Source organism: Scyliorhinus canicula, chromosome 9 (assembly GCF_902713615.1).
Source record: "Scyliorhinus canicula chromosome 9, sScyCan1.1, whole genome shotgun sequence".
Lineage (NCBI taxonomy): Eukaryota > Metazoa > Chordata > Chondrichthyes > Carcharhiniformes > Scyliorhinidae > Scyliorhinus > Scyliorhinus canicula.
Genome location: NC_052154.1, coordinates 46865136 through 46881584, shown reverse-complemented (window position 1 = coordinate 46881584; position 16449 = coordinate 46865136). Strand labels below are relative to the sequence as shown.

Below are 16449 nucleotides of genomic sequence, written 5' to 3'. Positions count from 1 at the left end.
ATGCCGGTGCTTATGTAGTTACATTGTATACCTTGTGTTGCCCGATTATGTATTTTCTTTTATTCCCTTTTCTTCCCATGTATTTAATGATCTGTTGAGCTGCTCGCAGAAAAATACTTTTCACTGTACCTCGGTACACGTGACAATAAACAAATCCAATCCAATGCCTCCCTGTCTTCTTGCCTCAAGCGTTTTTCAGAGAGATTGACTGGCTTGTGACTGGGTTTATTTGGGTGGGAAAGGGCCCCAAAAGATCAGGAGGATGTTGCTCCTGAGGGAGACAAGTAGGGGACTTGACATTCAGTACTACTATTAGGTGGCCAATACTGAAAAAATGCTAGAGGACTGGGGGGGTTCAGGGAAGTTGGAGTGGAAGCGGAGTCTGTGAAGGGGGCAAGCCTGGGGCTTTGATAATGGCTCCACTCCCGGAGGTGCCAAAGAAACACTCAACTAACCCGGTGGTAGTAGCCATGTTAAATGTTTGGAGGCAATTTCGTCAATATTTCAATTTGAAGGCTACCTCGAGGCGAGCTCCCATCTGTGCAAATCAGTTATTCAAGCCTGTTTGGTTGGATGAGAAGTTTAGGGAGTGGAACGAAAAGGTGGATATTTGTTTTTTGTTTTTTTAAAAAGAGGGCAGGTTTACTAACCTGGGAAAATGGAAGGAGAAACATGGGCTTACAGATGCTGATGGGTTCAAGTATTTCCTGGTGCATAGTTGGGTCAAAAGGCATTTTCCAACCTTCCCAGTGAAGCAGTCTTCTACCTTGCTCGAGCGGATTTTATCCTGCTCAGGGTCAGAGGTGGCCAGTACGTTGGGCTTATCCCTACAGATACTGGGAGAGGAGACGTGCTCGTTGAGGCCATAAAAAAAAAGTGGGCAGAGGAGCTGGGGCCAATCTTGAAACAGATTTGGAGGGAGGCACTGAGGAAGGTGGACGTGACCTCGTCCTGTGCAAGGCTAAGTCTCCTCCAGCAAAGGTAGCGTTTCAAGCACACCTCAAGAAGGCTAGAATGAGCCAGTTTTTCGCAGGGTGGAGGATAGATGTGATCGGTGTGCACCATATGCACATGTTCCGGTCGTGCTCCCAGCTGGTGTGCTTCTGGAGGTCCTTTTTTGATACTATGTCAGCAATTCTGGGCATTGGGTTAGAGCCTTGCCCACTGATGCCGATTTTTGGGTTTCAGATGTGCCAGGCTCCGGACAGGTGTGGGAGCAGACGTCCTGGCCTTTGCTTCCCTTGTGGCAAGGAGGTGAATGGCTTGGGCTGGAGGACGACTACACAGACAATGCCTCGACGTGGCTGGGTGGCTTGATGGAGTTTTTGCACCTTGACATGGTCAGGTTTATCGTGAGAGGGTCGATAGAAGGGTTTTACTGTAGATGGCGACTGTTTATAAGGTACTTTAAAGAGTTGGCCACTGTTAGCTGTTAGGGGGTGGACGGGGGGGTTTAGTGATGAGGTAGTAACGTTATGAGGGGACAGGAGTGTTTCTTACTGTTTGATTGTTTTTCTGTGTTATATTGTATGCTTTATGTAAAAATGGTTACAAATGATAATAAAAACATTTTAACCCTCCTCCAGACCAGCAGTAGTCCCTTGCCATCAGTGGTACTGGAATCACATGGCATGTCCCCCACCCACTGCTCATTAAACATTAGCGACAATAAGGAGCCCTTAAATGGGCATTAACTTAGGGGCCTCAATTAATGTCAGAGTATAAAGTCCTTCCACAAGCCTTCCTGCCTCAGGCTTAATCATGGCGTAGCCCAAATGCACCTCCACCCCACATCTCCAAACGTGCCTCTTGAGGGCGGCTCCCATAAATCCATAGAATGGTTATAATACTGGAAAAGGAGATTTGACCCATTGAGCCCATGCCTCAGCGGGAGCAACTCAGTTAGTCACACTCCAAAGTCTTTTCCCTGTAATTCTGCAAATTATGTCTCCAGATAATTATCCAACTCCGTTTTGAAAAGCATGAATGAATCTAACACCATGACACTCTCAGGTAGTGCATTCCAGATACTAATCATTCGGTGCATAAAAATGTTTCTTCCTCATGTGGGCTCTGGTTCTTTTGCAAATCACTTATATCATCTCTAGATCTTGACCCTTCCACCAATGAAGCAGTTTGGCTCCATCTACTCTGTCCAGACCCTTCATGATTTTGAGCACCGCTATAAAATCTACTCTCAAGCTTCTCTTCTTTATGGAGAACAAGCTGAGCTGCTCAGATCCAACTGAAGTCTCTCATCCTTGGAATCATTCTAGTGATTTTTTTTCTGCACTCTCGCTAAACGCCTTCCTAAAGTGTGGTGCTCAGAATTAGTCAGAGTACATGATATTGTATGCCTTATTAACAACTCTCACCTTCAATGGTTTGTGCACATGTACCTCCAGATCCCTCTGGTCTTGTACCTAGATTTAGAATTCATATCCTTTATTTTATATTGCCTTTCCTTTTGTTTCTTACAAAAATGTATCACTTCACAATTCTTAGTGTTAACTTTCATATGCCATGTGTCCACTCATTCCACCAGTCTGCCTCTGCCCTCCTCAAGTCCAATGCTATCTTCCTCCCAGTTCGCAATACTTCCAAGCTTTGTCATCCACAAGTTTTGAAAATGTGCCTGTGAAGCCAATCCTAGATCATTTTGTGTAGATCAAGAAAAGCAATGGTTTTAAAGTCCGGAGAACTCCGGTCCAAAAGAACAATCATTCATTACTAATCATTGTTTCTCGTCACTCAGCTAACTTCATAGCCATGCTGCCACTGTCCCTTATAACCCATGGACTTCAACTTTGCTGGCAAGAATGTTAAGTGGCACGTTATGAAATGCCTTTTGGAAGACCATGTACACCATATCAAACCACATTATCCTCATGAACCCTCTCTGTTACCTCATCAAAAAAAAAATCAGTCAAGTCGAAATTAAGTGCAACGCTTTCATCCTAAGGACCAATCTAGTAACCTTTGCAGTACAGCCCCCAATGCAAGTATATCCTCCCTTAAATATGGAGACTATATCAGCACACAGTATTCTAGTCTCACGAAATAATTACTTTATTCTTGTACTCCAATTCCTTGCAATAAAGGCCAACATAGATTAGAATCCCTACAAAGCAGAAGGAGGCCATTTAGGCCTAAAGAGTCTGCACCAACCCATTGAAAGAGCATCCTACCTAGGTCCAATTGCCCCCAACCATAACCCCATAAACCCACAGGGACATAATTTAGCAGCCAATCCACTTCACCTGCACATCTTTGGACTGTGGAAGGAAACCGGAGCACCCAGAGGAAACCCATACAGACATGGGAGAGCAAGAGCACAAGCTAGAGCACAACGTGGCTGGGGGGGGCGGGGGGGGGGGGGTTTGTCCCGGGGCTGGGTGGTCAGGGTACGTGTAGTGACTCCCTGGCCCTCCCACAGAATACGGGCACCTTGGCACTGCCCAGCTGACACCTTAACACTGCCACCCTGGCACTGCCAAGGTGCCCAGACAGCACTCCAAAGCTGGCAGGAGCACTGCCTGAGTTCCAGGGTAGCAGTGTAAGAGTGCCTGAGTGCCAGGATGGCACTGCCAAGGGTCAGGGGCTGAGGGGGGCCATGCCCATGAAATAAGGATGGAGGGAGTTTGGAGGGTGAGGGTGTGCAGGGCAGGTAGGTAAGGGTGACAGGTGGAAGTCCTGGAAGGGAGAGGGTGCTGTAAGGAGGCTTGGGGGGCCTGAAGACAGGGGACCCCAGAGCGGGTTGTCCTTACTTGGCGGGTGTGGGGTTGTGTCTATGTGTGTGGGGGGCGACATTGCCCATGGGTATGGAACCCAGAAGCTCACTTAGTGATGGGGGCCCCATTTCAAAATGGCAGCCCGATCTCAGAGTTCAGCTTCCCAGTGCAAAAATAAATTCTAAATGTGGGCGAAACTCCCCAGGGCCCAAAAAAGTGACTAAGTGTCAATGAATAGCGGTGGGGAACTCCCTGAAACACCCGCCACAAATTAGCATCCACATTTTTTCGGAGAATCACGTCCATGGGAAAAATATGCAAACTGCACAGTCACCGGAGGTCAGAATCAAACCGGAGTCTCTGTGCTGTAAGGCAACAGTGCTAACCACTCTGTCACCCTGGCACAGTACCATTTTCCTTCCTAGTTGCGCTGAATGGCAAGTTTTTGTGTAATCTATTCATGGGTTATGGGTGTCACTGCATTTTATAATAACCTTTATTGTCACATGTAGGCTTACATTAACACTGCAATGATGTGACTGTGAAAAGCCCCTCGTCGCCACATTCCAGTGCCTGTTCAGGTACACAAGAGGGAGAATTCAGAATGTCCAAATTACCTAACAGCACATCTTTCGAGACTTGTGGGAGGAAACCGAAGCTCCCGGAGGAAACCCACACAGACACAGAGAGAACATACAGACTTCACCCAGACAGTGACCCAAGCCGGGAATCGAGCCCAAGACCCTGGGGCAATGAAGCAACTGTGCTACCCACTGTGCTACCTTGCTGCCCACCATTTGCCCATCCTCAATTGTCCTTGTCCAGAGGGCATTTAAGAGTCAACCACATTGCTGTGGGTCTCGTTGCATGCAGGTGGATGACCAGGTAAGGATTTCAGATTTCCTTCCTGAAAGGACATTGGTGAACCAGATGGGTTTTTACGACAATCGACAAGGGTTTCAGGGTCATCATTAGATTTTTAATTCTTGATTTATTTTTCATTGAATTCAAATTTCACCATTTGCCATGTTGGGATTTAAACCCAGATCCCCTGAGTGTCTCTTGACGACCAGTCCAGTGATACTACCACTACACCACTGTCTGCCCGAACTGTAAATTCTATGTATTTTTATGTAATCTAAATAATACTTGTACTATCCTTTTAGTGCAAAATGGATGACTTTACGCTGTCAGAGTTGAAATCCAACTGCCACATTTTGTTACCCACTCACTTAATCTGCTCACTCAAAATCAAAAAAGGGAATGTTTCATGATTTTGCATGTCCTTCTTGTGAAGGGTCATGTCAATCTTCTCTATATCATTCAAAAGAGGGTGGGAAAATATATTGATCTGCTTTTATAAATGATTAGACAGTTCAACTATATTCTATAAATATGCCAATGACAGTCTTAAAACAATGTACAGAGAAAGAGAAATCAACAAAGTCACATCTTCCTGTTTCCCAAAAGGTTCCAAGAAGTTGTTGCTAATCTGAAGAACTTTTCAGCAATAGTAACTAGCCTCAAGTTTAACTAAAAAATTCACACCAGTAGTGGTGCTACGACAAACAAGGTTGGCAGTGAAAAATTTCAATGTACTCCAGACATCAGATTACTTGTGAACAACACCATGGCGGACAATCCTGTAAGCATGAGAGCGCATCATTATCTAAGCGTCGAAAGGTCAGATGACTTCCTCTTGCTGTTCTAAACGTACTATTTTCATAAGTTCAAAGTGCTGGCTATTGTTTCTTCTTTCTTTTTGGTTCCAACAATGAAACAATTGTTTGAGACTCGGGGTCTGAAGGACGAGCTCTCTCAACAGTAAAAAAGTTTGCATCCTCTTGAAAAGATGGTGGAGTTTCTGAATAGAAAGCATAGAAACAGCATTGCCGATTTCTCTGCCGGAGCTTGAGGGCATCAACTATTCCTTCCTTGTTCCTATATTATTTTGCAGTGAAAAAGTAGAATTATGCAAATGCATACTTCACAGCTTTAGTTATCTATGAGAGATACAGACAGAATTTGAGCTGCTTCATAAAAATACTTCTTTTAGGGTAACAAATAGAAAACTAAAGAAACTTAATTCACTTCAAGTGGAAACAAGAGTTTATGGAATCAGTGTACCAAGTGGTTCATTTACTGAGTGTGTGATAAGCCTTTAATAAGGAATTACAAATTTGATGCTGCTCATACGCAGTTAAAAAATATGTTTTTAAGACTCTTTTGAATTTCTGGGCATTAGCTTTGCAGACGATGACCTGAACATTTAATTAATTTTTAAACTCAGAAGAAATGGGCGAGAATCAATATTAACAAATGGAAGAAACAACAACCTAATTCTCATTTCAACACCCAGCTCCTACTGTGGATGAGCAGGACTGTAGACAACATGATCCATTGGAATGAATGACGCAAGGTTTCTTGTGTGAAGCAGTCTCACATTTACTTTCAGGCTCATGCTCTTAAAGCTTAAGAGAAACTCTGGTCTAATGCTGTTGGAACCTAGCAATGCTACATTCATCTGTGTGTCACAATATTAAATGCATCACTATACAATACAAATTTACATATTCATTTGAAGATGGAGAGTATAATTTTGCATACTCATGCTGGAATGTTACGTTCAGAGTATAAACAGTAACAACTTACCCAGTAAGGAGTAACTATGATTGTAGATGGGGTTGTCATCATCAACGAAGTTGGGAACTTCCATTTTCAACTTTCAAAAACACGCTTCTCTTGCTACAGCATATTATAGCAATTCACACATTAAATGATTAATTCATACATGCAAGGTTAGTAAACAATGCGCATTGAAATCTAAATGAGCATGCATTTACTGTTACATTTTTCAAAACTACAACAGATCTCAATATATAAATAAAACAATATGGTCATTGTAAGTTTAAACATCAACATGCTCTTTAAACATGCAATTTATCACAATGACAACATTGTATAAAGTACAGGGACAATGCTGTAAATAAGAAAAATGTAACAAAAGCCAACCTTAAAAACTGAAATGGAGAGATTGGAAAATGTTAAATTGATTAAGATTGTTTTTGAAAATATAAATTCACTGAATATCTCCAACATTTATGAATGTCTGCAAAACCTGATTATGGAAAAGGTGGTCATCATGAAGCATTACCCTAAAAAGGTATATTCTATTCTGAAATATGCATGAAAATCTAAACGTATTAGTATATTTAATTTGATTTCCTGATGTTACTTCAGCACAAGAAGCATAATGCTACATGAATAATAAATGCAACAACTGGTGAAATGTACCCTTTCCCTACCACCCCAAATTACAAATGCAGTCGTTTGAACGTTGAAGCAAAGGAAATTTTATAGGGGTTTAAATTGCTTAGCATCACGGGGCAGACATATCAGGAGTTCCATGACCTTTACAGTAAAGGTTACAGCTGAGACAGCAGTGGTAGCTAATAACGTTTGTAGCTGGACACACTCAAAAGATTAATGAAGGTTATTTTGTCAACAATACATTTGATCATGTTTCCACGGCTGCTTCCCATTTTAGTTGAAGGTTCGGCAAGCGTCGGCCTTATCTACAGTACACATTTATGCTACGCATTTGGAAATAACATGCAGAGGACTGAAAATAGCATTGGCACCAATACCAACAGCAAAAGCAACTGAAATAGAAAGTGTACTCCATGAGTAGTTAATTGCAAACCACCGAAAGTTCCAACAATGTGTTTTATTCAACAACAAGCGTGCACATACATATTATAAATATATATAATATATATATTAGGGCATAACGTATTACACAGGCAACAGACTTCAGACAAGGACAGTCAGAACCAAATTGAAAAGTTAAGCCAAACACGTTCAGCGCTCACTAACAAGCCTGGGATGTAAAACATAACACCGCCGTTAATATTTTCGATCTCATGCCACCTATTTATTTGCAAACCTGTACGTTTCGATCGGGATCTTAGGTCTGTCAACATCCAGCGCATATCATCCATACTGGATCAGGCCGTACCGCGCGACACTGTCGCGAAATGTACACCTGACCCTAAACTTCTCCAGACGATTCAAGCCGCCTTTTAAAAAAGCACCAATATATTTACAAATTAATTCTGTTTTTGCGACGTCACTTTTTTTTTGCCTTCATTGGATTGGGCGAGGTGCCGCGGTTTCCGGCCGGAAAGCAGTTTGCGCTGGTTGCTGGGTGACGGTGTTCTCCCTCTGTGTCCGGCCATGGGCCCTACTCTCATCCCATCCCTCCACCTCCTTTTCGCCGCCGCTTTATGCCTTCTCCCCTGGCACCCTGCCGCCTCAGTCTTGCAGGATGTCACCACCGAGCTCTTCGGGTCGGAAGCCTGGGGCACCGTGGCTGCATTTGGAGACTTTAACTCAGACAAGCAGACCGACATCTTTCTCATCAGATCAAGTGAGTAGCTTGAAGCAGTCGGCAGGGTAGGGACTGGTTCTAGTGCTTCTCGTAGTGAACTTGACAGGCGAGGGAGGATGCTTGTCTGCCGTTGGTGCTATTGCTGTTTTCTGTTCATGTTTGTTTATGTACTTAATCCAGCACCTGCCAAAACATTTTACTTCACGAGCTCTTCAGAAATTTCAGAGGATGTGTTTCTTGAATGTTTCACATATGAGTCATGATGTGGAGATGCCGGCGTTGAACTGGGGTGGGTACAGTAAGAAGTCTTACAACACCAGTTTAAAGTCCAACAGGTTTGTTTGGAGTGGTGATGAAGGACTCACCTGATGAAGGAGCTGTGCTCCGAAAGCTAGTGATTCCAAACTAACCTGTTGGACTTTAACCTGGTGTTCTAAGACTTTTACTGTGCTCACTTATTAGTAACAAAGTGTGGTTTAACGTTTAACTCAACGTTCAGGTATTCAGTTAACTTAACTTTTTCTTTTAATTGTTGGAGTTTTGAAATGTTGTGAGCACCTTTTAATTAGTTTCTCGGAGTATCCTCATAAATCATGTCACCGGTCGCAAAACAATTGTACTACTGTTGATTAAACAAGTGTATTTTAATGGCTGTTATCCTCGCCAACCTATATTGGCTCCCTGTCTCCCGATGAAGTGTAAAATTATGATAACCAGAGATCCCTCCCTCTGTAACCACAGTCCTGGGAAAGGCCCAGAACATGTGGGCGTTGTTGGCCAACCTCCCTGGCACCATTCACATTTAACCTCCACCTGAATCCTTCTGATTCCAGCCTCTTGCTCAACTATTTATCAACACTCATAATTCAAAATTGCATTTCAAAAATAAACAATACTATATTGAACATTCGTATTGAGCAGAAACTGATTAATTGTTGCAACTTGATTCCTACAAATTCAATCAATAAAAGTATATAATGAATTGGGGGACAAGTTTAACATTACTTGCAACTTTTCTTGAAATTAATCTTGTGTATACTAAAGCAAAGAATATGGACGCCAAATTGAATATGTCAGCTAACCTGACTTGGGAACAAAGTGGAGAGAGTCAAAAACAACTTTAACAAAATTAATAATTTTGTCATGGGAGCAAAATTGTAAAATTACCTGTCAAGTTACTTTGTCAATCAGCTACTGTGAAAGAACAACCATGTTCTGAAAATGACTACAAAGCTTGCAGCTATCCAGTGATGATATTTATCTGTTTAGCACTCTTCAGGGAAAACCCCATCCCTTCCTAGACTTTGCACTATATGATTCTGGATGGAAGAGTGGATTGGATGTTGTTGGCAAAAACCTATCCTCAGCAATGTCCGAGAGAGAGCTAGCTCATTTGTAGACAAAATTTTGTCCGTTGGAACTTCACAAAAGTTTACTGACAAGTTATTACTTCTATATTGATGTCTGGAACAGAAGCTTTGTAGCTTTTAATTCAACCATTTCAATCCATAAAGACAGTGGTGATTAAGAAGGCTCCTATTTTATCTGCCCTAGCCTAAGTTGTCTCAGGCCTCTTAAGTAGACACAAAGGTTAAATATAATTAAAATATGCCCTTGTTATATTTATTTACGTCTACATCCTGTCACAGCAACTAATATCGAGAAAAACAATCAATGCTATATACTGATATAATTTTAAATATTTTGAAACTATTTTATGTCTCTGGGGATGAAGTAGCTGTTTAGCTCAAATGTTCACTAAGAATTTTTTTAAAATCTCTGAACAGCCTGCAATTATTAGAGAAGCAGTCAATCAATCACATAGCTTTTGACTGGCCTCATGAATTCTCCATGTGCCTTCATCGATAATATGTGATGCAAAATCTTTAATTTATTAAGCACTAAAAAATTCAACAATTCAGAAAATATACTAAAGTTACTTAAAATCACATTTATAATTGTTCCAACCACTCAGTTGTGGCTAGTGAACAACTACATTTATAAGCCTTTAGCAATCTATTTAGGATTCAGAGCCATTAATTTAAATAACCTGATAGTTGAAGCATTTTAAGCACTAACTTCCCACTTGCATTCATTGCTTTGTTCAAATTAATGGGTAATTCACTTTTTCTAGAAAATAAATACAGTACTTCAAATCACCAAGATTATAGGTGAGGTTTCAGACTTTAGATCTTACCTCTACTGTACACTATCCTATTCGTATGCATTACAATTCAGTGAATTCTGCAAAGCAGCTAGATTACAATTCCCATAAGCCAACTTGCAGCCATGCCTCCAGCACTATGCATGTACAAGCTTTATCTCTGTTTCTTTTTTAAAAAAAATCACAAGTCAAAGCCCTAGTTCCCTACATAACACAGTCCTTTGCTATGGAAGTTAACATCAGCACTTGGATTCTCAATCCAGAGATACCTCACACAGAGAGCCACTTGAAAGTTGATTTTAAAAGATATACAAGTTGGGGTGTGGAAAGGTAGCACAGCGTAGGCTCATGGAAAAGTTCATGAAATACTCCAACTCTGCTCCTAAATGTTCCACTTTTTTCAATTATGGAAGTCACTGAATGCTCTGAACACCAGATATACCACATTGTTTTGCAAGACTTTTCTAAAGGTTCTGTCAGCAGTTCCCATTTATGCCAGACTCCAATTAATTATTTCAAAGCCTCCACAAAATAAAGTGACACTGTTGCAATGAAGAATGTATCCCATAGATAGGACTGAACAATTTGAACTACCACTCTGACAGACTACATCTCCTAAGTATGTACAATTAGCTTTCAGAAGCATAAAAGTCATAGAATCAAAAGATCGCTGTAGCACATAAGGAGGCCATTTGGCTCATCTCTGGTCTCTGCATAGAAACATATGACTTAGGCACAGGAGTAGGCCATGTGACCCTTCTAGCCTACTTCACTGTTCAGCAAAATCATGATTGATCTGATTGTGGCCTCATTTCACTTTCCTGTCCATTCTCCATTACCCATGCCTGTCAAGAATCAATTGAACTCAACCTTGAATCAATTCTATAACCCAGCCTGCACTGCTTTTTGGGGAAGAGAATTCAACAGAGAGAAAAAAATCTCCTCATCCTTGTCTTAAATGGGAGATTTCTTTCTTAAACTGTGTTTCCGAGTTCTAAACTCCCCCACAAAATTAAACATCCTCCAAGTATCCACCCTGTCACGTTCCCTCAGGATTTTATATGTTTCAGTAAGATCACTGCTCACTCCTCCGAATGGTTAAAGGCCCAACCTGTTCAACATTTCTCCGTAAGATTAATTGGGGGGCCATTCTTAGAATGAGTCGAGTGAAGCTTCTCTGGACTTCTAATGCAATTACATCCATCTTCAAATAAGGAACCAGAATTATTCACAGAACTCTCACCAAGGCGCTGTACAGCTGCAGCAAAACCTCCCTTATGATAAGCACCAAAATTCCACTTGCATTCCTAATCAATTGCTGCACAGCTCCAGAGTCCCAGGTTTGATTCCTGGCTTGGGTCACTGCCTGTGTGGAGTCTGCAAGTTCTTCCCGTGTTTGTGTGGGTTTCCTCCGTGTGTTCCGGTTTCCTCTCGCATATCCCGAAAGTTGCTGTTAGGTAATTTGGACATTCTGAATTCTCCCTCGGTGTACCTGAACAGGCGCCAGAATGTGGTGACTAGGGGCTTTTCACAGTAATTTCATTGCAGTGTTAATGTAAGCCTTTTGTGACAATAAAGATTATTATTATTATTATAAGCTCTGTACCACTGAGTTCTAGTCTCTCTCCTTCTGCTGCTTTTGTATTCTTCCTCCCAAAGTTGACAAGTTCACATTTTACTCCATCTGCCAAATTGTTGACCACTCACTTAACCTATCTGCATCCCTTTCTGCACTCTACCTCATGTTGACGGCTTGCTTCTTTCCTGTTTTAGTGTATTTGACAATTTTAGCTACCATACATTCAGTCCCTTCATCCAAGTCCTTGATATTGATTGATAATAATTGGGGACCCAGCACTGCCCTATTTTCTGCTTCTTGTTTTCTTTTGAAAATAATTTTATTGAACATTTTTTTGAGAAATACAAAATGATAAAACAGGCAGAAACAATAATACCTTCCCCCAAAAACACTAACCCCCAACAACTGACTGTGACTAGTTCTTGAAAGTACAAAATGCAGCTCTTTTGTAGAACCCCTCAAGGCATATTTAATTTTCTCAATGTTCAAAATTTCTATCAGGTCCCCCAGCCACGCTGAGTCATTGGGTTGAGAAACTGACCTCCACTCCGACAGAGCCCACCTGCGAGCGATCAGCGAGGTGAAGGTTGGGACATCCGCTCCCGTCTGCGGCTCCGGCAGGCCTGACAACCTGAACATGGCTTCTAAGGAACTGGGCTCCAGTTCAATTTGTAAAATAGCCGACATGGTGCTGAAAAGGGAGACCCAAAATCTCGCAATCTTAGAACATCCCCAGAGCATATGTACATGGTTGGCCGGGCCCCACCCACAGCACTCACATTTATCCTCCACTCCTTTAAACAGCCGACTCATCCTAGACCTTGTTGAATGTGCCCGGTATACCATCTTCAACTTTATATGCCTAACCCTTCTCAGGGCTTCACAGCACACCACATCCTGCAATTCCATCACCCCCTCCCCCCCCCGATTCCTCTTCCCACTTGGCCTGAACCCCCTCCAGGGATGCTGTATCCTCTGCCAGGATCCTCCCATAAATTCCTAAAGTATTTCCCTCTTCTGTACCCACGACTGACAGGCCCCTTTCCAGCAGTGAAGATGGCGGCATTACTGGGAATGACGGGAAAGTCATGAAGCTGCAGATACCTAAAAGCTTCTGACTGCGGGAGCCCAAACCTCTCTGACAGCTCCTCAAAGCTCACGTATGCCCTTCCAGAAATAAATCCCTCATTCATTCCACCCCCTTGTCCTCGTAGCCTCTGAACCTGTCATCTAATCTTGCCGGCTAGAACATATGTTCACACAAACCAGCACCAACTTCGACACTGCTCCTAATTTAAAATGCTGCCAGAAATTTCTGCATATTTTCAATGTAGCAATCGCCACCGGGTTACTCTAATGTTTCCCTGGAGAGAATGGGAGGGAGGCCATCACCAATGCCCGCAGATCGCCGCCACCTCAGGCAGCCCTACGATCCACGCCGACCTATTTTCCAACCCCTCAACCTTCACTCTCAGGCCTTTATTCCTGTCCTTCACGTTCAGCAGCTCAGCTTCCAGCGAGGTGAGCTGGTCACTGTACCTTGACAGTGCTGCCTCCACCCCCTTTAACACCTCACCATACTCCCACACTGTCTCTGACATCCTTCCAAGTACCACCTTTATCGGGGCCAGTGAGCCCTCCACTGACTTCTTGAGAGTCTCCAGCATCTCACTCCCATGCTGTTCAAAGTGTTTGCTGAACTGCCGTTCAAATTCAGCTGCCATCACCTCAGCCAGCGTATCCATCGTAATATGAGCGGCCCCACATGGTGAGCTTGTCATGCCATCTTTCCTCCCAGTGCACTCCGCATTATGCTCGACTCTGCTGGCAGTCTAGCGTTTGCATCTTTCTTCCCAATAATCTTTCTTTGGTTCTTTTTTATAAATTTAGAATACCCAATTATTTTTTTCTTCAATTAAGGGGCAATTTAGCGTGGACAATCCACCTAACCTGTACGTTTTTGGACTGAGGGAGGAAACCGGAGCTCCCGGAGGACACCCATGCAGACACTGGGAGATCGTGCAAGCTCCACACTGACAGTGGTCTTGCTGATTACCTCCTCAGAGAACTCTTTACAAATTAGATAAACACGATTTTTGTTTCATAAATTCATGTTGACTCTCTGATCCCATTATGATTTACTCAATACCTGGCTGTAATCTCAATAATGGATTCCAGCAATTTTCTTGTAAAGATGTAGGCTAATTGACCTACAGTTTCCACCTTTCTTGAACAAAGGAGTTACATTTGTTACTTTCCAATCTGCTCCGACTTTTCCAGAATTTAAGGAACTTTTGAGAACTACAACCAATGTATCTACTGTCTCCAAAGCTTCAATTAAGATCCTAGGTTGCAGGTCATCAGGTCCTGGAGACTTGTCAGCCTCTAGGCCAGTAGTTTTCCCAATATCTTTTCACTGATAATGATAATGGTAATTAAGCTCGTCCTTCCCTTTTACCACTTGATTTGCAAGTATTTTTGCAATGTTCTTTGTGTCTTCAACAGTGAAGACCGATGCAAAATACCTATTCAACACTTTTGCCATTTCCTAATTTTCCATGATTCATTCCACAGACTCTCTCTCTGGGCGGCACGGTAGCTCATTGACTAACACTGTTGCTTCGCAGTGCCAGGATCCTGGGTTCGATTCCCGGCTTGCGTCACTGTCTGTGTGGAGTCTGTACATTCTCCCTGTGTCAGCGTGGGTTTCCTCCGGATGCTCCGGTTTCCTCCCACATGTCTTGAAAGACATTCTTGTTAGGTGAATTTTCCCTTTGTGGACCCGAACAGGTGCCGGAGTGTGGCCACTGGGGGATTTTCATAGTAACTTCATCGCAGTGTTTTTTTTAAATATAAATTTAGAGTGCCCAATTCATTCATTTTTTCCAATTAAGGGGCAATTTAGTGTGGCCAATCCATCTACTCTGCACATCTTTGGGTTGTGGGGGAGAAACCCACGCCATCACGGGGAAAATGTGCAAACTCCACACGGAAAATGACCCAGAGCCAGGATTGAACCTGGGACTTAGGCGCCGTGAGGCAACAGTTCTAACCACTGCGCAACCGTGCTGTCCTTTCATCACAGTGTTACTCTAAGCCTATTTGTGACAATAATGAAAGATTAGATGGAGGAGCTGTGTTCACTTGAGTTACTCTTTTCCTTTTACAATACTCTTACTATCTGTTTTTCTATTTCTACCTTTCTTTCTGTCATACTCCCTAATTTTTTCCCTTTTTATTCAGACATTCTTTGCTAGTATCCAAAATCTGTCCAATCTTCTGACTTACCACTAATCTTTGCCGATTTGTCAAGTATTCCTTTCACTTTGACACTATCTTTAACTTTCATATTTAGCATCCTGCTCTTGCAGTCTTTCTTTCTCACTGGATATATGTTTGCTGTGAGTTTTTAAATATCTCCGAAAAAGTCTATCACTGCTTCTGTAAGATCCTGGCTTTTCACCCAGTTTCCCAGTTCACATTAACCAACTCTGCCTTCGTAACCTTTTAATTAACTCTATTTAAAACCTTTTTAAACCTTCATTGTCATGGACCCACACTTCTCACCCTCCAAACTGAATGTGAAATTCTACTATTTTATGATTGCTACCGAGGCTCCTTTACTATGACGTGATTAATTAATCCTGTCTCGTTGCTCATTACCAGGTCTGAATTGCCTGCTCCTTGGTTAGCGCTAGAATGTACTGCTTTAAGAAATTGTCCCGATTACACACTATGTACTCAATTTCCAGGCTACCTTTGCCAATCTATTTTCTCAAACTATATGTGGAGTATAATCACCCATGATTATTGCAGTACTCTTCTGTCATGCTCTATTATTTCTTCCTGTATACTCTGTCCTACAATGTAGCTACTGTTAGGGGACCTGTAAACTACTTTGCAAGAGCAAATCTTTTATGCATCTTCTGTAATGCCTTCGCATCGTTCCTGAAGTGCGGTGCCCAGAATTGGGCACAATACCCTAGCTGAGACTGAACCTGAATTTTGTAAAGGTTAGCCATGACCTCAATCCTTTTACACCCTATGCCTCTATTTAAAAAGCTCAGGATTCTGTCTGCCTTATCAGCCTCTTTTTGAACCTGCCTGGACACTTTCAACATTTTTTACCCTACACCATGTTTAGAATTGTATCTTGATTATTGCCTTTCCTTGTTCTCGCAAAGTATATCACTTCACACTGCTGTGCATTAAATTTCATCTGGCTCATGTCCATCCATTCCACCAGCCTATGTCTTATTGAACATTATCTCTAGCTTCCTCACAATTCACAACACTTGCAAGTTTTGCACCTTCTGTAAATTTTGATATTGTGTGCGACCACCCACGTCTAAATCATTAATATAGATTGGAATTTGGGGAACCTCACAATTACCGTCCTCCAATCTGAAAAACAGCTATTCACCACGACTCCATTTCCTGTCACTCAGTCAACGTCTCAATGGCTTTACTTTGACTCCGTTGTTAGTCATGACTCTGTTTACCTCTGCCTTAAAAATATTCAATGACCCTGCCTCCACCACTCTCTGGGAACAGAGTTCCAAAAACCCATGAGGTTCTGAGAGAA

General features: G+C 42.3%; 2 protein-coding genes across 4 annotated transcripts in view; one reads left to right on the top strand and one right to left on the bottom strand.

Annotated features, from left to right (window-relative positions):
* phkb (phosphorylase kinase, beta) overlaps positions 1-7844 on the bottom strand; it is a 408331-nt gene extending 400487 nt beyond the window's left edge. For 2 of the 3 annotated variants that reach the window (XM_038806654.1, XM_038806655.1), the window contains exons 1-2: positions 7678-7833; positions 6384-6476 (exon numbers count right to left, since the gene is read on the bottom strand). In XM_038806654.1, the coding sequence (XP_038662582.1) occupies positions 6384-6447 (64 nt within the window). In that variant the 5' untranslated portion in view covers positions 6448-6476; positions 7678-7833. Of the gene's footprint in view, positions 1-6383; positions 6477-7677 lie in introns of all 3 variants that reach the window. The other variant, XM_038806656.1, reaches the window with a different exon arrangement.
* A 71-nt stretch (positions 7845-7915) lies between these two features.
* Positions 7916-16449, top strand: part of itfg1 (integrin alpha FG-GAP repeat containing 1) — a 357461-nt gene continuing 348927 nt past the window's right edge. The window contains exon 1 of the mRNA XM_038806657.1: positions 7916-8160. Within this exon, the coding sequence (XP_038662585.1) occupies positions 7968-8160 (193 nt within the window). The 5' untranslated portion in view covers positions 7916-7967. The remainder of the gene's footprint in view (positions 8161-16449) is intronic.